Source organism: Apium graveolens, chromosome 4, assembly GCF_009905375.1.
Source record: "Apium graveolens cultivar Ventura chromosome 4, ASM990537v1, whole genome shotgun sequence".
NCBI lineage: Eukaryota > Viridiplantae > Streptophyta > Magnoliopsida > Apiales > Apiaceae > Apium > Apium graveolens.
Genome location: NC_133650.1, coordinates 309842677 through 309860483, shown reverse-complemented (window position 1 = coordinate 309860483; position 17807 = coordinate 309842677). Strand labels below are relative to the sequence as shown.

General features: G+C 39.4%; 3 protein-coding genes across 3 annotated transcripts; 2 read left to right on the top strand and 1 right to left on the bottom strand.

Annotated features, from left to right (window-relative positions):
* Nucleotides 1-257: 257 nt before the first annotated feature.
* Nucleotides 258-3263, bottom strand: LOC141721707 (cytochrome P450 734A1-like). The gene is made up of 4 exons (XM_074524760.1): nucleotides 2733-3263; nucleotides 1648-1892; nucleotides 1069-1429; nucleotides 258-829 (listed from the first exon to the last, which is right to left on the bottom strand). Exons 1-4 carry the CDS (start codon nucleotides 3207-3209, stop codon nucleotides 410-412), a joined length of 1503 nt encoding a protein of 500 aa, XP_074380861.1. The 5' UTR covers nucleotides 3210-3263; the 3' UTR covers nucleotides 258-409.
* Nucleotides 3264-12125: 8862 nt separating this feature from the next.
* LOC141720115 (uncharacterized) lies at nucleotides 12126-13259 on the top strand. Its single transcript, XM_074522471.1, has one exon. It carries the CDS (start codon nucleotides 12126-12128, stop codon nucleotides 13257-13259), a length of 1134 nt encoding a protein of 377 aa, XP_074378572.1.
* A 1309-nt stretch (nucleotides 13260-14568) lies between these two features.
* Nucleotides 14569-16185, top strand: LOC141720114 (uncharacterized). The gene has a single exon (XM_074522470.1). It carries the CDS (start codon nucleotides 14569-14571, stop codon nucleotides 16183-16185), a length of 1617 nt encoding a protein of 538 aa, XP_074378571.1.
* The last annotated feature ends 1622 nt before the right edge of the window (nucleotides 16186-17807 follow it).

Here is a 17807-nt window from a genome sequence, read left to right as displayed (position 1 = left end):
TGTAATAACTGATGTGTAATCTTTCTACAGAGCCTATAGTGGATCGACAAAAATAGTTATCCATAGGAGCTGAGCTATAATTATAGACAAGGGGCGGGTATAGTTGGAGTGTGACTTTTTAAAAAAATTGACTATATTTTTTTATTTTTGGTATGACAACTTAGTTTTTGGAGATGCTCTAAGTACAGTTCTAAAAAATCGGCCGATCTATTAATCAGAGTTTGGATAGGTCTTATCTCAATTTATCGGAAATCGGGTTAAAATAAAAAGCCTTCTTCATCAACACTAGTGAAAAACTAATCTTACATATAGTGAAGTGATGATGCATAATTGTAAAGTGGCCTGTTGTACAATTCTACAAGATCAAAGTGCTAAAAATAGAACAGACTAATCTGGTCAGTTACAGTCTTCACTTGTGAATCCTGGTAAAGAGAATCTGTGCACCAAACTGAGGTTGCATGGTCATCGACTGCCTCGGAGCATGGACATACGACGGTGATACCTCAAGATAATATCGTTGAACGATCATTGCTAGTACTACTTTTGCTTCAAGCATGGCTAGGTTTTGACCAACACAGATTCTTGAGCCTAAGGAGAATGGGAAAAATGCAGCTAAATGCTTGCGACTCTCCCCAAATCTCATTGGATTGAACTCCTTTGCATCTGCTCCCCACATTTTAGTGTCATGATGAATAGCAGTCATGGGTAAATAGAGCTGTGTGTCAGCTGGAATATCGAGACTGCCTAGCTGCACAGTTCTGTTGGTCTCCCTCATTAGCATCACCGCTGGGGGGTAGAGTCGGAGTGTTTCATTCAGAATCATGGTTATCTGCCAATGTACACAGTTCAGGCTTTTTATTCTATCCAATTAAATTTATCGGTCCTAGTTAAGTTTTAAGCTGATAATTGTAGTTCCTAAGAAACAACAAAATTTCAAAAATAGGGGTTAATTATCAACTAGATCACTTAGATGCAGTAATCAGTGACTCATTTGATATATTTAGATGCAGTAAGTGACGTATTTGATAATTAACCCTCAAAAACAGTATTGAATGGATTATGACTTACAATCTTTAAGTCGGTTGAATTATCAGCAGTCGGGAAAGAAGTCTCTCCACAGACACGAGACACTTCTTCCCTAGCCTTTTCCTGCCATTCCTGGTGCAGTGCTAACAGAAGAAGTGCCCAAGTCAAATGATTAGCAGTCGTTTCCTTACCTGCAAAGTAGAATGTCTTGCATTCATCTATGACTTCTTCAGAGCTCAATTTCTCTTCCTTGTTTTCTTGATTCTTATAAGGAGACATCAACAAAGTAAGTAGACATTTCGGGCTTTCTCTTGTTTTATTATTTTCAAGTAATGTTCTTATCGACAGCTGTGTTTCCTTGTCCAGTCTCCACCTCATTCTGTTCTTCTTGGTGGGCAAAAACCTGTTTAAAAGTTGACTCATCAAACAGCGGAACTGAGACCAACACAGATCAAGAATACCTTTATTAAAACTACACAAGTGAGCAAAAATTATATGCCTTCTTCACAGACTTGTCTGTGAGGTCTAAAAGAGTTGAAAGGGACAAACACAAATGAATTCAAGTAAAATAGGCAAAAGCAAGCACATTGGTGAATGTAAGAGCAATGCAGAATATGTTACTTGAATCCTGGAACATAAACACTGCGAAGAGCCTGCAAGACAAGGCCTGTCTGTTGATCTTGCAACTCAAATATATGCTTCCCCTCTTCAAAATTACTCCCGAAAGCTGTTCGTGATATAATATCAGCAGAAAGTTTATGAAGTTCTTTGTGCACATCAATTTCATATCTTTCTCTTCCCCCTCTTTCTTCCTCCCAATTGTCCAACATTTTGCTAGTACTAGCCACCATTTCTGGCACCCAATCCTAGCCAAAAGAGATCAAACAACAAATAAGACTAAGTTCTCTGTATTAGTACTTTCTATAGGATGTATTCTGTAACTCTAATTTTTTAACCAGAACAAGCACTATTCCTTGGTACATTCATCTTAATAGGACAAGCTGCGACAAGGTGATATCTTTGTCAAAATCAGATCATCGATTTTATTTCTAGAAGTAAAGCATACAGGGATCGAAGGATGGAGTTCTTTGTGTGACTTATATTCTACTCACAAGTCACAACAGGGTAACCATATAAATCTCGTTATTGATAATACCTTGTGTTTATCATCCACAAATGATCATTAGAACTCTCGGCTTCTAAAATCTCGAGGTAATTAAGTTACAAATTCTTAATTAGAACTCTCCTAGAAACTTAGCCTTATAATACCTTTACTAGGATTCATTTTCACTTCATTAAAGCATTAGTGATTATAATCTCACCATAATTAACTAAAAGACTAAAAACAGTCTACTCAATGGAAGAACTCTAAGAAAAACAATAATCCACTACGCGAATAATCCAGAAATTACAAGCTGGAGAAACTTAACATATGTAGGTTGACTCAGTTGGTTAAAGAGGGAATAACTATCCTCTTGGTGGAGAAGCTTAACATATGTAGGTTGGCTCAGTTGGTTAAAGGGGGATAATCATAAATTAGGATAACTATCCTCTTGGTGGAGAAGCTTAACATCTGTAGGTTGATTCAGTTGGTTAAAGAGAGCATAATCACAAATTCTCTTGGGGAGCGGAGAGAATTTATGATTATGCCTCCTAGTCTGTCCATGAAACAAATCAATATATACAAGAATAGAGAGATGATTGACCTTAACTCTCTCCATATTAAAGGCTTGAGCAGTGATCCTTCTATGAACAGCCCATTTCTCACCCATCAATGCAATAAGTCCATCTCCAAACAACAACTTAGCCAAAGGATTAAACTTAGTTTTCTCAAAACAACCACCAGAATTCATCAAAACCTCCTTAACAAGATCAGGATCAGCTACAGCAAGCCTCGGCTTCGGTCCGAACCAATACAAGAAGTTCTTTCCATACTCATTCGACCAGTTGTAATAATGTGGCATCACTCTTTGAACTATATCATGGTTGAAAACAAGGCCTGTTGACTCTGCTTCAGCCATCATTTGCCGTCTGATCTCTGCAGAGTTTCCGAAAAAGATACGGTATGCAGGGCCCTTGATGCCTTGTTTTCTGAAGTGGGTTTGGATTCTTAGAGGTATCCATATGAATTTGTGTGTGAGTTTTAAGAGTGGAAGAAGAAAAATAAGGAGAAAAAGATACATCGAGAGTTTTGGGAAGTAACATGAGTTGGTCAACTACACTACGAACTGCCCACCTGCGCAGCATACATAGGAACAACACGTATTTACGGGCTCCAGTATAATATACTTGCATAAATTATTTTAATTTTTTTTTCTGAATAAATTTTTGTTATTTGAAATTTAATATAAAAAATAAATTTTAAAAATAAATAATAAAAGTACGTTTTTTATTAACCTTAAAATACATGTCCAACATTGAAAAAAAAATCGTATACTGTTATGAAATATAATATATAATAAAGAGAAATGTAGAGTAAAGATTTTGAGAGGGATAAGTGATCATTTTCATATATATTGATGTGTGTTTTCATTCTCGAGAACAATGGTTATTTATAGACTTTACATGACATAAGTTACAAGAAACTAGAAAGTCAAAAGTCAAGACATGAAAAGCCAAAGGTTTAATACATGAAAGGCCAAAAGGTTTTGTACATGAAAGGCCAAAAGGTTTTGTACATGAAAGATCAAAGGATATTCCCATAATTTAATACGGAAACGGTGTCTCGTTGAGACCATACAGGAGAAATCTTGTGGGTGAAAATCATAGTAAAGAAATAAGAACATTATTTCATAATACGTATGTGATGCTACCTCGTTAAAAATCTAACCAGGAAAACCCTTTGGACAAAAACCATGGTTATGGTTAAGAAAAAAAGAGTGCAGCGCACATATCTCTCCTCGATATTGTGTATCATTCACTGAGTTGGGTAGCTAGCACATTATAGATTTTGTATAACTTCAATTTTGCTAAATAAATTATATAATATAGTGCCATGTCGAATCAATGTCATACATTTTTATAATCAATCTCCCGAGTTGCTAGAAGCACAATTTCATTATGAGAAGTCCCCATAATTGTTAATTTTATTGTATTCCAAAATAATAACATCTTCAATAATATGTGAATACATATTCAATTGAGACCCGAATGAGAATCAGAGTAAACACTTTGCACCTGCAAAATCAATTTAAACCTTTTTCGAAGAGGGTAGTGGAGATCAAATGATAATTTCTTTATGTACTTTTAAGATTTGTATACCTTCATCTTGTACTAATTTTAAAGTATACAGTGAACCTGGTTCTACCCTTCCATTTTGGACAAGATCATCTTACTCTAGATAAGAATTAGTATAACCTGCTATCACCTACAACCAGTAAATTAATCATATGTACTGAGACACGTATAAAGATAAATCAATATCACACTGAAATATGATGCATGGTACTTGGGACCAATTTCTTTTCAAGTTTTACAGTAGTGACTATCATCTTCCTTCAAGGAAGAAATTATATCTCTGAATATTGTATGATCTCATGTCACAAGTGTATAATCATGTATTTATTATCCTTCTGGGATTTTTATCTAATCAACTTTTATAAGTCGTCACTTATGAGCACTCTCAGTAAAATATTTTAGCCTCCGCTCAAAAGTGGTTTTCCCCTTCAAAATATGCATCGCTCTAGGGAAATTCAATAACTTACAAACTCATTCGAATGTATTTTGACAAACTTCATAACTTACAAAATAAACTCAATAATCGCAATGTATTTTGATTATGAGGTGAAACTCATTCGAATTTCAATTAGAAACACATTCTAATTTCCATCCACTCTGACCAGAAATTTATATGGGTTATTACTTGTTGTCGGAAGAATTTGGTATCAACAAAGTTTGAGGTTCGTCACCGGAATCAAGATCTACGATGGTGGTTCATTGCCGAAAAAGTGAGCGGAGTGTGGTGGTTGTGATAAATTGGGGGTTGAGATTGATTAGGGTTAGTGGTGGCTCCTTTTTAGCTCTCAACTTCTTACCAATCTTAATGTGTCTACGTACCCTTTATATAGGGATCAAACCTGACGTATTTCTTGGGGAATAAGAAATCTAATGGGCTTAAACTTTTCATTCCTAGGCCCGATAGAAGTCCCTCCAGAATCTATCTTCCGCTAGCTTTAGGAATGTCCAACTATGAGGCCCAACCGCGAAGGCCCAAGGCTCGTCCGTAATCGTAGGACTTCACGGATAGTGCATCTCCCTGCGCAAGGATAACACTCCGCTACAGTTATCTCCCTTGATTTACGAACGCAGGTATAGCCACGGTTCACCCCAAATGTCGGATGCGTTCCTATCCCCCGAATAAGGATAACCCACCAGATAACAGGACAGGTGAACCCAAGCTCTTGGGTGTAAAATGCAGGATGACTTCAAAGTTCTCCAACGAGGACACCCTTTGAATACAAGAACAGAGCTACCAAAGCACACACCAATGTTCACCCCGCATCCCCAATGAGGACACCCGTTGAATACAGGAGGATGCCTTCAATTATCAGGCGTACCCCTGGAGGCCTTCAAGCTTTTCACGGACACCCCCTCCTTGACCGACTCAAGGAGTGAATTCTTCAAATAGTACCTACAACACACACAACATTATCAAGTACACAATTTTAAAGTATAAACCTCGCATTAGTCTCTGAGATTCAGTATGGTGTTGTTCTAGATAGGCTTTATTGGATTTTTAAACGCAGCGGGGCGTGGAAAAACACTTTTACACACACAAAATCCAAATAAAAGCATATAAATCGTGAATAAAAATTCGAGGGATCGAATCTAACCTTTTAAAATAATTCGGAGACAACGATCAGAGATCCTTAGCAGTTGCTCCTCAAGTGTGAAGCACTCCACCGGTATCCACCAAGAAAATGACTTTTAGAAGGAGGAGGAGGTGGAGAGAATTTGGTTTTCTAAAACTTTTGGGTTTCTGGGGTTAGAATAAAAATAAGGTCTATAATAGTGTATTTATAGGCAAAATTTTCAGCTGAAATTTTCCCATAAATATTATTATTATTATCCCATTTATTATTCTCATTAATAATTAAAACACCTTTTAATCATTAATCCTTTTTCTAAACACTTTAGAAATAATTCTCTCTCTTGATTTAATTTCCAAAAATTAAATCCTTAATTAATAATATTAAGAACTTTTCTTAATTAATTTATAATTAATTAAATCTCATTTAATCAATTATTAAATTTTCCAATTAATTATTTATTTCACAAATAAATAATTATTAGCCATTGTTAATTAGTTCCTCCACCATAAAATCATTCTCTTTTTATGGTGTGACCCTGTAGGTTCAATATTAAGCCGGTAGTAGAAATAAATAATAATAAAACTATTTTATCATTATTTATATAAATTCTCTAATTTATTAAATATGATTAATTAATTAATCACATTTATTATACATCGTGAGTGATGCTTCTCAACATATCGCGACTATCCGGATAATATGAATTCACTGCTTAGAATACCAAGAACCTGTCAGTGAATAGTTACCGTACAATAAACTCCTTCTACCCTACAATGTCCCGATTAAATACAAGGCATGGATCTCGTGTCAAGCCTATCTAATTCAATCATTTGCTTACCATTTACTATGCGTAGTTCTATGCAAATTAGAAACTCCTTTCTAATTTCATTCACTCTGGTCAGAGATTCCTGAACTAGCATAAGTGGATCAGCCTTGAACATTTGCTTCCTTCACTGGAAGGGGTAGATTCTTTATTGATCATACACTATCTTCGTGTACAAATTCCTATACCCAGTAGAGCCCTAATAATTGTCCCTGGAGACTAAGAACTAAACCAAAGCATAGTTCAGTGTACACAAGATGACTATGATGACCTCAAGTCTAAGGATACTTGTACAACTATCACTAAGTGAACAACTGCTGACACGTGAGTGAACTCCATCAGTTGTTCAGCTGTGCGAGTCATGTTCAGTGAACTTATTCTCTAATAAGCACCTACATACTAGCTATAGTGTCACCACACAAATGTCTATGAGAACAGACATCCTTCATAATGAAGCAAGCATAGTATGTACCGATCTTTGCGGATTATTAATTACCAGTTAGTAATCCTATGACCAGGAACTATTTAAGTTTAGAGTTATCATCTTTTTAGGTCTCACTATTATGATCTCATCATAATCCATAAAAAGCTTTACTCTAAACTATGGTATATCTTATTTAAACACTTAAATAGATAAAGCCCGTAATAAAAATAAAACAAGTCTTTATTAATATCAATGAAATCAAAACAGATTACATAAAAATTATTCCTAAATCCTAATACACGATTGGACTTAGGACATATTCCTTTCAGGCTTTTCTTTCCTACAATGAAAAAACAACAATAATCAACAAACTTGACCCCTCAAATGAATAAACTCAAACAAGAATAATCAATAAACAAAAGCACATCAAAATATTCGAAGGCTTTTCCTTTAATTTCCCTTCCTCGGAAGTAGAGCTGTTCGTGAACCGTGCCGTTCGCGAACAAGCTCGAACTCGGCTCGTTAAAGGCTCGGTTCGGCTCTGTTCGTTAAGGGCTAGAGCTCGAGCTCGAACACAAGAATGTGTTCGTTAAGAAAACGAGCTCGAGCCAAGATTTTGGCATGTTTGGCTCGAGCTCTACTCAGTTCGGCTCGAACTCGACTCGAACTAGGCTCGGTTCGGCTAAAAAACAATTCAAAAAAAAAAAAAAAATTTTTTATATATTTGATTATTATGAATTTTATTCAGAATTTTTATAAATAATTTTAAATTATTGAACCATATGAATGTCAAAATATACATTTTAGTAATTTGAAAAAAATCAGATATTAAAAATTAATTTTTTAATTTGATATTTTAATAATTAACAAGTGATTTGACTACTACTTGTAACTGATATTTATTCCCTGATTGGTATTTCGATTTTTTTTAAATTATTTATAAATGATCCAACCGTACGGATGCCAAGATGTATATATTTAAGTGATATGATAAAATTTTTAGAAAAAAATAAATTTATTTAGTTTGTTATTTTAACAGCAACCAATGGTTTGAACAATACTTGTAGCTAGTGTTCAGTCTCATATTACTATTTCAATTTTTTTAAAAATATTTTTGAATGATCCAACCGTACGGATGTTAAGATCTATATATTTTAGTGATATGACAAAATTTTATAAAAAAATAAATGTATTTGGTTTTTTATTTTAACAACAACCGGTGTTTTGACTTATACTTGTAACTAGTGTTTAGTCTCGTATTAATGTTTCAATTTTTTAAAAATATTTATAAATGATCCAACTGTACGGATCTTAAGATCTATATATTTTAGTAATATGAAAAAAAAATTAGAAAAAAATAAATTTATTTTGTTTGTTATATTGACAATCAACCAATGGTTTGAACAGTACTTGTAACTAGTGTTTAGTCTCATATTAATATTTTAATTTTTTAAAAACTATTTATGAATGATCCAACTGTAGGGATGTTAATATCTATATATTTTAGTGACATGACAAAATTTTTAGAAAAAATAAATGTATTTGGTTTGTTATTTTAACAGTCAACTGGTATTTTGACATGTACTTGTAACTAGTGTTTAGTCTCGTATTAATGTTTTAATTTTTTAAACATATTTATGAATAATCCAACCGTACGTATGTTGAGATCTATTAATTTTAGTGATATGACAAAATGTTTAGAAAAAAATAAATGTATTTGGTTTGTTATTTTAACAGTCAACTAGTGTTTTGACCTGTACTTGTACTTGTAACTAGTGTTCAATCTCGTATTAATGTTTTATTTTTTTTAAAATATTTAAGAATAATCCAACCGTACGAATGTTAAGATCTATTAATTTTAGTGATATGACAAAAATTTTAGAAAAAAATAAATATATTTGGTCTGTTATTTTAACAGTCAACCGGTGTTTTGACCTATATTTGTAACTAGTGTTTAGTCTCGTATTAATGTTTTAATTTTTTAAAAATTATTTATGAATAATCCAACCGTACCGATGTTAATATCTATTAATTTTAGTTATATGACAAAATATTTAGAAAAAAATAAATGTATTTGGTTTGTTTTTTTAACAGTCAACTGGTATTTTTACCTGTACTTGTACTTGTAACTAGTGTTCAATCTCGTATTAATGTTTTAATTTTTTTAAAAATATTTAAGAATAATCCATCCGTACGGATGTTAAGATCTATTAATTTTAGTGATATGACAAAAATTTTAGAAAAAAATAAATATATTTGGTTTGTTATTTTAACAGTCAACCAGTGTTTTGACCTATATTCGTAACTAGTGTTTAGTATCGTATTAATGTTTCAATTTTTTTAAAAATATTTATAAATGATCCAAATGTACGGATGTTAAGATAAATTTTTAGAAAAAAATAAATTTATTTCGTTTGTTATTATGACAATCAACCAATAGTTTGAACAATATTTGTAACTAGTGTTTAGTCTCATATTAATATTTCAATTTTTAAAAAAATATTTATGAATGATCCAACCGTACGGATGTTAAGATCAATATATTTTAGTGATATGACAAAATTTTTAGAAAAAAATAAAACTATTTGGTTTGTTATTTTAACAGTCAACCGGTGTTTTGACTAGAATTTTTTACTTCGGCTCGGCTCATTTTGTTGGAGATGGAGAATGTTATTACTAACCCATTTGATGCAGGTACTCTATTGAAGAACTCCTTCCTGTAGCACATCTACAGGAAAGGCGGTGTCCGTGGTCAGAGACCTCCAGGGGTATGCCTGGACTGAAGGCCTCCTCCTGTAGTCAATGGGTGTCCTCATTGGGGATGTGGGGTGAAACCTGGTGTGTGCTTTGGGAGCCCTGTCTCTGTAGTCAACGGGTGTCCTCGTTGGGAGACTTTGCAGTATCCTGCACTTTACACCCAAAAGCTTCGGATCACTTGTCCTGCAATCTGGTAGGGGCTCCTTATCGGGGGACAAGGACGCGTCCAATATTTGGGGTGAACCACTGCTATACCTGCGTCTGTGGACTAGAGAGACAGCTGGTAGCGGAGGGTTATCCTTGTCCAGGGAGATGCCTTATCCGTGAAGTCTCGAAGTCGCGGACGAGCCTTGGGCCTTTGTGGTTGGGCCTCATCGGCTGACATTCCTAAAGCTAGTAGAAGACGGTTTCCAGTGGGTTTCCTACCGGGCCTCGGGATAAGAAATCTAAGCCCATTAGGTTTCTTGTTCCCCAAGAACTACGTGGGCTTGATCCCCTATAAATAGGGGTATGTAGGCACATTGTGAGGGGTCAGAAGCGAGAGCGCAAAGGAGCCACCACTAACCCTAAGCAATCCCAGCCCCCAATAATCACCACTACCAAACATTGTTCATCTTTTCCGATGAATACTGTTCATCGGATCCGCCGGTTATTGTTCACATTTCCGACGAAGAACCGCCATCACAGATCTTGTTTCCGGTCACGAACCTCAAGTTTTGTTGTTACCAAATTCCTCTATCAACAAATTGGCGCTAGAAGGAGGGGCTAATCAAGATCTACATCTGGGAGGAAGGATGTCTCAATATCATGATGGAAGTTTTTAAGATGGAAGTTCTGAAGAAGATTCTGATCATGGCTATGAATATGAACCCTGCGTTCCTCCAATGACTGATCGTCCCATGCCGGACGTTGGAGGGCAACCACCTGTGCTCATCAGCAACACCAACTTGTTGGAACAACTGTATCGCATGGGCGATGCTTTGAATGGTTTCGATTCAAGGTTGAGCACCGTGGAACGGCGCAAGGCTAGAAGGGGTCTTCGCCACAACCGGGCGACTCATGCCCCTGGAAAAGCTCCCTTGACTGATAGGGATGTCTCAGCCGGCCATGGCCGCATTGAGGGAGGGCGTGTGCCGATAACCCCGCGACGCCTGGACTATTCTAATGACACGTCCCTAATCATCGAGCTAGTGGAAGAAGATGTGAATAGACGGGAAATTCTGCGAGCAGACACCCGGGGAGCCACCCATCCGCACCGGTCTGGACGTAGTCTCGAGGAACGCCGACAGGCGGAGTCGATGCCGGAGAATCAGCAACGGGGCTTCGCAGCTCTGAAAGATCGCTTGGGGATTTGCTTGGGCGATGATGATTTGAGAATGGTGCTACTTGAATGGCAGGAAGAAGCTGATCGCGGAGATGTGACGCCCCATGATACAACGCGTGTGCCCCTAAATTCCCAGGAAAATCGGGAGCGGCACCGCGATCCAACGCGTGTACCCCTGAATTCCCAGGAAAATCGGGAGCGATACCGCGATCATGAGAGAGCTCCTCCCCGCAGATCGCTGGATCGATATGGGCGTGAGTATGGAAACGATCGTTGGAGAAGGCCTCAATGGAGTGGAAGAGGTGGAGGCCGAGGTAGATATTTAGAGGGATACCATCCTGGCAATTACCGCGGTCACCTTGATTCCCGCTGGAATAACCAAGCAGATGGCTATGATTATGCGGAATATGATGATCACAGAAATGTAGAAAACTATGATCGCGGTACGGCTCGGGGCCGCGGCCAAGGTGGATAAGATAATCAAGGGAGAAATCAAGAACGAAATCCTGAAATAATTGTAATACCCGAAGACACCCAGAATACGAACCAGCAGCAAGCCCCTCCCGGGGGAATCAAGTGGAGATACCTCCAATGCAACTCCAAGATCCGCAGCCTCAAATGCAGACCATTCCTGGTGTGGAAACTTTCAATGTGGGAGATCTAAAAAGGCTACTTAACCACCTTGAAGGCAGGGTGACGGCTACAGCTGAAATCCCTTCCCCATTCTCGGTGACAGTAAGAGAGGCACAATTGCCGGTCGGGTATCGCAACACTACTAGCGATCTCCGTTTCCACGAAAACTCAGATCCGGTGGAATTCCTGGGTCGTTTTAATATAGAGATGGTTGTGTACCAAGTCCCGGACTTGGCTCGATGTCGTCTCTTGGCGGCAACCTTTAGAGAAAGTGCCCAACAGTGGTTTTAAAAGCTCGGGCCAGGAGTGATCACCTCATGGGATCAGATGAAGACTCTGTTCTTAACCAAGTTCCAAGTCGCGGTGGGATACGCGCCCTCTGTCACAACTTTTGCCAATGTTAGGCAAAGGGAAAATGAAAGCTTGACATCGTACTTCAAAAGGTTCAACGATGAATCTACTAGCGTGAGGGAAGCATCGGACGAAGCCTTGAAAAGCTTATTGATCGCAGGATTAAGGGTTGGTTCGGATTTTTGGAAGCACTTACAAGGGAAAGATCCGGCCACTCTAGCAGATGTCTTCGCTTTGGCAGAATCTTTTAAAGCCATAGAACAATCTTTGGCAGAGGTACAACCGACTTCACAGTCGAGTCAAAGAAACAAAGGAAGGAAGAGGGATAGGTCTCCAAGCCCAAGGTACCGAAGGGATAGTCGAAGCCCAGACCGGGTGAATACAGCAAGCACAAGGAGGGGATGGAGCCCTCCCTCAAATTATGACTACAGGATAAGCCGGTACACACCTTTGGTCGCATCTATCGATCATATCTACGAGGTAAACAAAAATAAAGGGCTATTTAGAAAACCTGAAGCTTTATCATCATGGCAAAGCAAAGACAAGAAAAAATATTGTGAATACCATGAATTATCTGAACATAACACGCATGAGTGCCGACATTTAAAAGATGAAATCGAAGCGCTTATCAAGGAAGGATACCTCGGAGAATGGGTAGTCAAGGAAGTAAGGAAACACAAGGATGACAGAACGAGGGAAGAAGAAAGACGAGCCCCACGCGGGTCAAACAATGACACCCTGGAGGAAAGTAAATTTGTTAGGGATGGAAGTATCCGAACAATCTACGGGGGAGATCCCGGGATGGAATGCAGCAACCGAGCCTTGGCAAGATACGCCAGGGAAGCTCGATTCAGGCCTCTCACGGACATTCACAGGTTGGAAACTCGACCGCCCAAAGTGTTTAAGGGCGAGTCCATGGATATTACCTTCAGAGAAGCAGATGCCCGGTGGGTACACCATCCCCACAATGATGCGCTAGTTATTTCCATCCAGATCGGAACCAAAAATATTCACAGGGCCTTCGTGGATAACGGAAGCTCGGAAAATATCCTGTACTACAACACCTTTAAGAAGATGGGACTGCCCGTTGTCGGTAACAAAGATGCTTGAATTTAAGGTCCTGAATCAGGAATCATCCCACAACATGTTGCTGGGACGACCTTTTCTGCGGGAGATGAGAGTTATCACTTCAATCCACCATCTAACTATCAAATTTCCAGCGCTAAATGGGGTGGGGAGTATAAAGGGTTCTCAGTATGACTCTCGGGAGTGCTACAGGCAAGCTATGAAAGGCTTTAGAAAAGACTCCCATGCCGAAGATACTCCGGACGTAGACCAAGAGAAAAGCATTGAGCAACCAACCGAGGAAATCCGAGTCCACTATTATGTTGAGCAAGAAGATGAACATCCCTTCGGGTTTCCCCCAACAATGTTGTACTTGGAAGACGCAATCAGAATTAAGATATTGGAAGAAGAGGAGGCGATGGATACCATAGTCCAGAAAGATTTCCATGGGGAACGGTTAGAAGGGAGATTCGATGTCTTGCAAAGCCTCAAACAGGATGGTGCCCTTCCCCTTGAAGGAGCACCCTTATTCGCAAAACATACCAAGGAAGTTGATGCCCCTGCTATGCAAGGCGCGCCTTCTAAAGAAGTCGACACTCTTCCTAAAGGGGATGCGCCCTCTCCGCAAGACAATGAAATCCATGATTCACCTGACCTGGATCCCCGGATACCAATGCCGACGGAGAAGATGGGGCCAGCAGAAGACACAATTGAAATCCCTGTCGATAAAAAAGATCCGAGTAAAGTCTTGAGAATAGGATCCCAGTTGGCACCAAGGTTGAAGGAAGGTCTTTCAATATTTCTTTTGGCGAACCTTGATGTATTTGCATGGAGCCATTCCGATATGGTAGGAATTGATCCAGAGATAATGTGTCACCGACTGAATATCGACCCCAAGCATAAAGGGGTTCGACAAAAATGAAGGGCTGTAAACGGAGAGAGAGCTATAGCCCTGGAAGAGGAAGTAGAAAGGCTCCTGAACGTCGGACTAATTCGGGAATCCTTCTACCCAGAATGGCTAGCAAACCCGGTGTTGGTAAAAAAGCCCAACGGCAAATGGAGAACATGCGTGGATTTCACCGATCTGAATAAGGCGTGCCCGAAAGATAGTTTTCCCCTACCAAGAATTGATCAGTTGGTCGACGCCACGGTAGGACATGCTTTGCTCAGCTTCATGGACGCATATTCCGGGTATAACCAAATCCTTATGTATGAGCCTGACCAGGAGCACACATCTTTCATCACTGATAGAGGGCTTTACTGCTATATCGGAATGCCATTTGGACTGATCAACGCCGGTGCCACTTATCAAAGATTGGTAAATAAAATGTTCAAGAAGCAGATTTGGAAGACGATGGAAATGTACGTGGATGACATGCTCGTAAAATCGAAAAGGGCGGAAGATCACATCGCCGACTTAACTGAAATGTTCCATATTCTGAGAAAATATAGGATGAAACTAAACCCGCAGAAGTGCGTGTTCGGCGTGGAGTCGGGGAAATTCTTTGGATTCATGGTCAACCACCGGAGGATTGAGGCTAACCCGGCAAAAATAAAAGCTCTGCTAGACATGAAATCTCCCACCAGCGTCAAACAAGTACAGAGTCTGACAGGAATGATTGCGGCCCTAAATCGATTTGTCTCAAAATCGTCAGATAAGTGCAAAGAATTCTTCAAAGCAATCAAAGGAAGGGGTAAGGATTTTCTGTGGACTCCTGAGTGCGAAGAAGCTTTTCTGAGAATCAAAGAGCAGTTGGGAAATCCTCCGATGCTGGCCAAGCCAGAAGACGGGGAAACATTGATTCTCTACTTAGCAGTGTTTGAGTACTCTGTTAGCGCGGTATTAGTAAAGGAAGAAGTAAGCCACCAGTGGCCCGTATACTATGTAAGCAAAAGGTTGTTAGATGCGGAAACCAGGTATACCAACATGGAAAAGCTAGTGTACACTCATATTCTTGCGGCACGAAAACTAAAACCGTACTTTCAGGCTCACCGAATAGAAGTTCGCACCTCTTATCCGCTTCAGCATATTCTACATAAACCTGAATCGTCAGGAAGAATGTTAAAATGGGCTGTGGAGCTAGGGCAGTTCGATTTGGAATATTGCCCTCGCACGGCAATCAAAGGACAAGCGCTGGCCGATTTCATACTTGAGTTCGATGAAGAAGTTGATGATAAGGCCATAGTGTTGGCAGAACCGACCTCGCAAGAAAGTCATCAGGATGAAAAGAAGCAGGAACTCCCCCATCCTTGGTGGATATTACATGTGGACGGGGCCGGGAACAACAATGGGTCAGGTGCCGGGATTGTCTTGATCACTCCGGAGGGGCACCGTTTGATGAGTGCTATCCATTTCAAGTTTTATGCTACCAACAATGATGCTGAATATGAAGCCTTGATCAACGGTCTGAAATTAGCTCTGGAGGTAGGGGCCGTGAATTTGATAGTTCGGAGTGATTCTGAATTAGTTGTGAACCAGGTCAACGGAGGATTCCAAGCCCGGGGACCGCGAACGGAGCTATATATGAGATGTGCAAATCGCCTACTGGGAAAATTTTCAAGTGCCAGACTAGAAAGTGTTCAGCGAGAAGAAAATAGTAATGCGGATGCTTTGGCCAAGATGGGTTCACAGATGGACAGCGTTCAACTTGGACAAATCCCTTTGGGAATCCAGGAAATTCCAAGTATCCCGGAGGTGGAGGTGTTTCAAATGCAAGAAATCCCACAAGAAAGCTGGATGACCCCCATCCATAACTATATTCAGACAGGAGCTGTACCAGAGGACAAACTACAGGCTCGACGCCTTCTGTACCAGGCCGCAAAGTATGTCGAATATGACGGAGTACTATACAAGAGAGGATTTAACCATCCACTGTTACATTGTGTGGATATGGAAGAAGGAAATTATATTCTCAGAGAGGTGCACGAAGGGATTTGCGGCAATCACTCGGGGGTGGTTCCTTGCCATTAAAAGTGCTCAGACAAGGATACTACTGGCCAACTATGAGGGAAGACGCCTTCAATTTTGTCCGGGCTTATGATCGTTGCCAACAATTTGCCAACTATTCCAACGCCCCGGCATCCACCATTACCTCATTGGCGAGCCCCTGGCCTTTTGCCATGTGGAGAATTGATCTCATTGGAGAATTGCCCAAAGCAAAGGGGGGTGTGAAATACGCCGTGGTGGCTGTGGACTACTTCACCAAATGGGTAGAGGCTATGCCACTAGCCACGATCATGGCAAAGAAGATAAGGGATTTTGTGTTTAATTCCATAGTATGCAGGTTCGGTATCCCCTACAAACTCATCTCAGACAATGGAAAGCAGTTTGATAGTAAAGAGTTAAGGAAACTTTGTGAGGACTTAAAGATTAAAAAAGACTTCACCGCAGTTTATCATCCGCAGAGTAATGGTCAGACAGAAGCCATAAACAAAATCATAAAACACACCTTGAAGGCAAAGTTAGAAGAGAAAAAGGGAGATTGGCCAGAAGAGATGCCCATGGTCCTTTGGTCTTACAACACGACACCTAGGTCGACCACAGGAGAAACCCCCTTTCTGCTGACTTATGGGTATGAGGCCATGGTTCTAGTGGAGGTAGGAGCAGGATCTCTACGGAGAGATGCGTTTGTCGAGGAAGATGCGGAAGTTAACCAAAGACTTCACTTGGATCTGCTAGATGAAGTCCGGACGAACTCTCAATTAAAGCTTGCTGCATATCAGCAGAGGGTCGCAAGGTATTTCAATAAAAGGGTAAAATCCGTACCATTCAAGGTTGGGGATCTTGTGTTGCAAAAGGTTATGCTTAACACTAAGATAGCTCAGCACGGGGTGCTTGGAGCTAATTGGGAAGGACCATACAAGGTTAAAGCTATACTCTGGAAGGGAACCTATCGCTTAGAAGATCTGAATGGCAAACTTATTCCTCGAGCGTGAAATGCAGAACATCTACGGAAGTATTATCAGTAGGGTGTGGCTGTGTCCCCCTTATTTTCTTATTTAATCCTTATGTAACAGGCTAGTAGCAAATAAATTCCTCCTAGCCTAGGGGGGTAGTACATGTGACTGCAAACCTTGGAACTAACAGAAGGAAGGAAAAATTTTCAAATAATTTCCCCATAGAGCATAGTAGCCATGAGACTGGTGTAATTTATACACTAGAGGGCATTATCAATAAAAGGGAAAAAGTTACTTCAAATTGCTTTATTTGCTTGACATAACATTTCTCATTTGAAAAACATCAGAGGTGCGCCCTATGTTGAGGCGCACCCTATCTAGTAATTTCTGCTTCATAATCAAGATAAACATAGTATTCAAGGGTGAAATGAATAAATGTACATGAACAGCAAACTTAGCTAAAGCAAAAGCTAATCAAGTTAAGGCGCGCCCCTAGGCTGATAAGTAAGTAAAATATCGCAAAGGTATTACTGATAAGAAAAAGTACGTGTTGTTTGCAATATGGCGCGCCCTCATATCTAAACGCTACGAAGAAAGAGACATTAGATCTTAATGATACGATGACAACTTTGAGATTACATAAAAAGAAATTACACCCGAAAATATGTTAAAGGTCGCGCCCTATAGTAACATAAT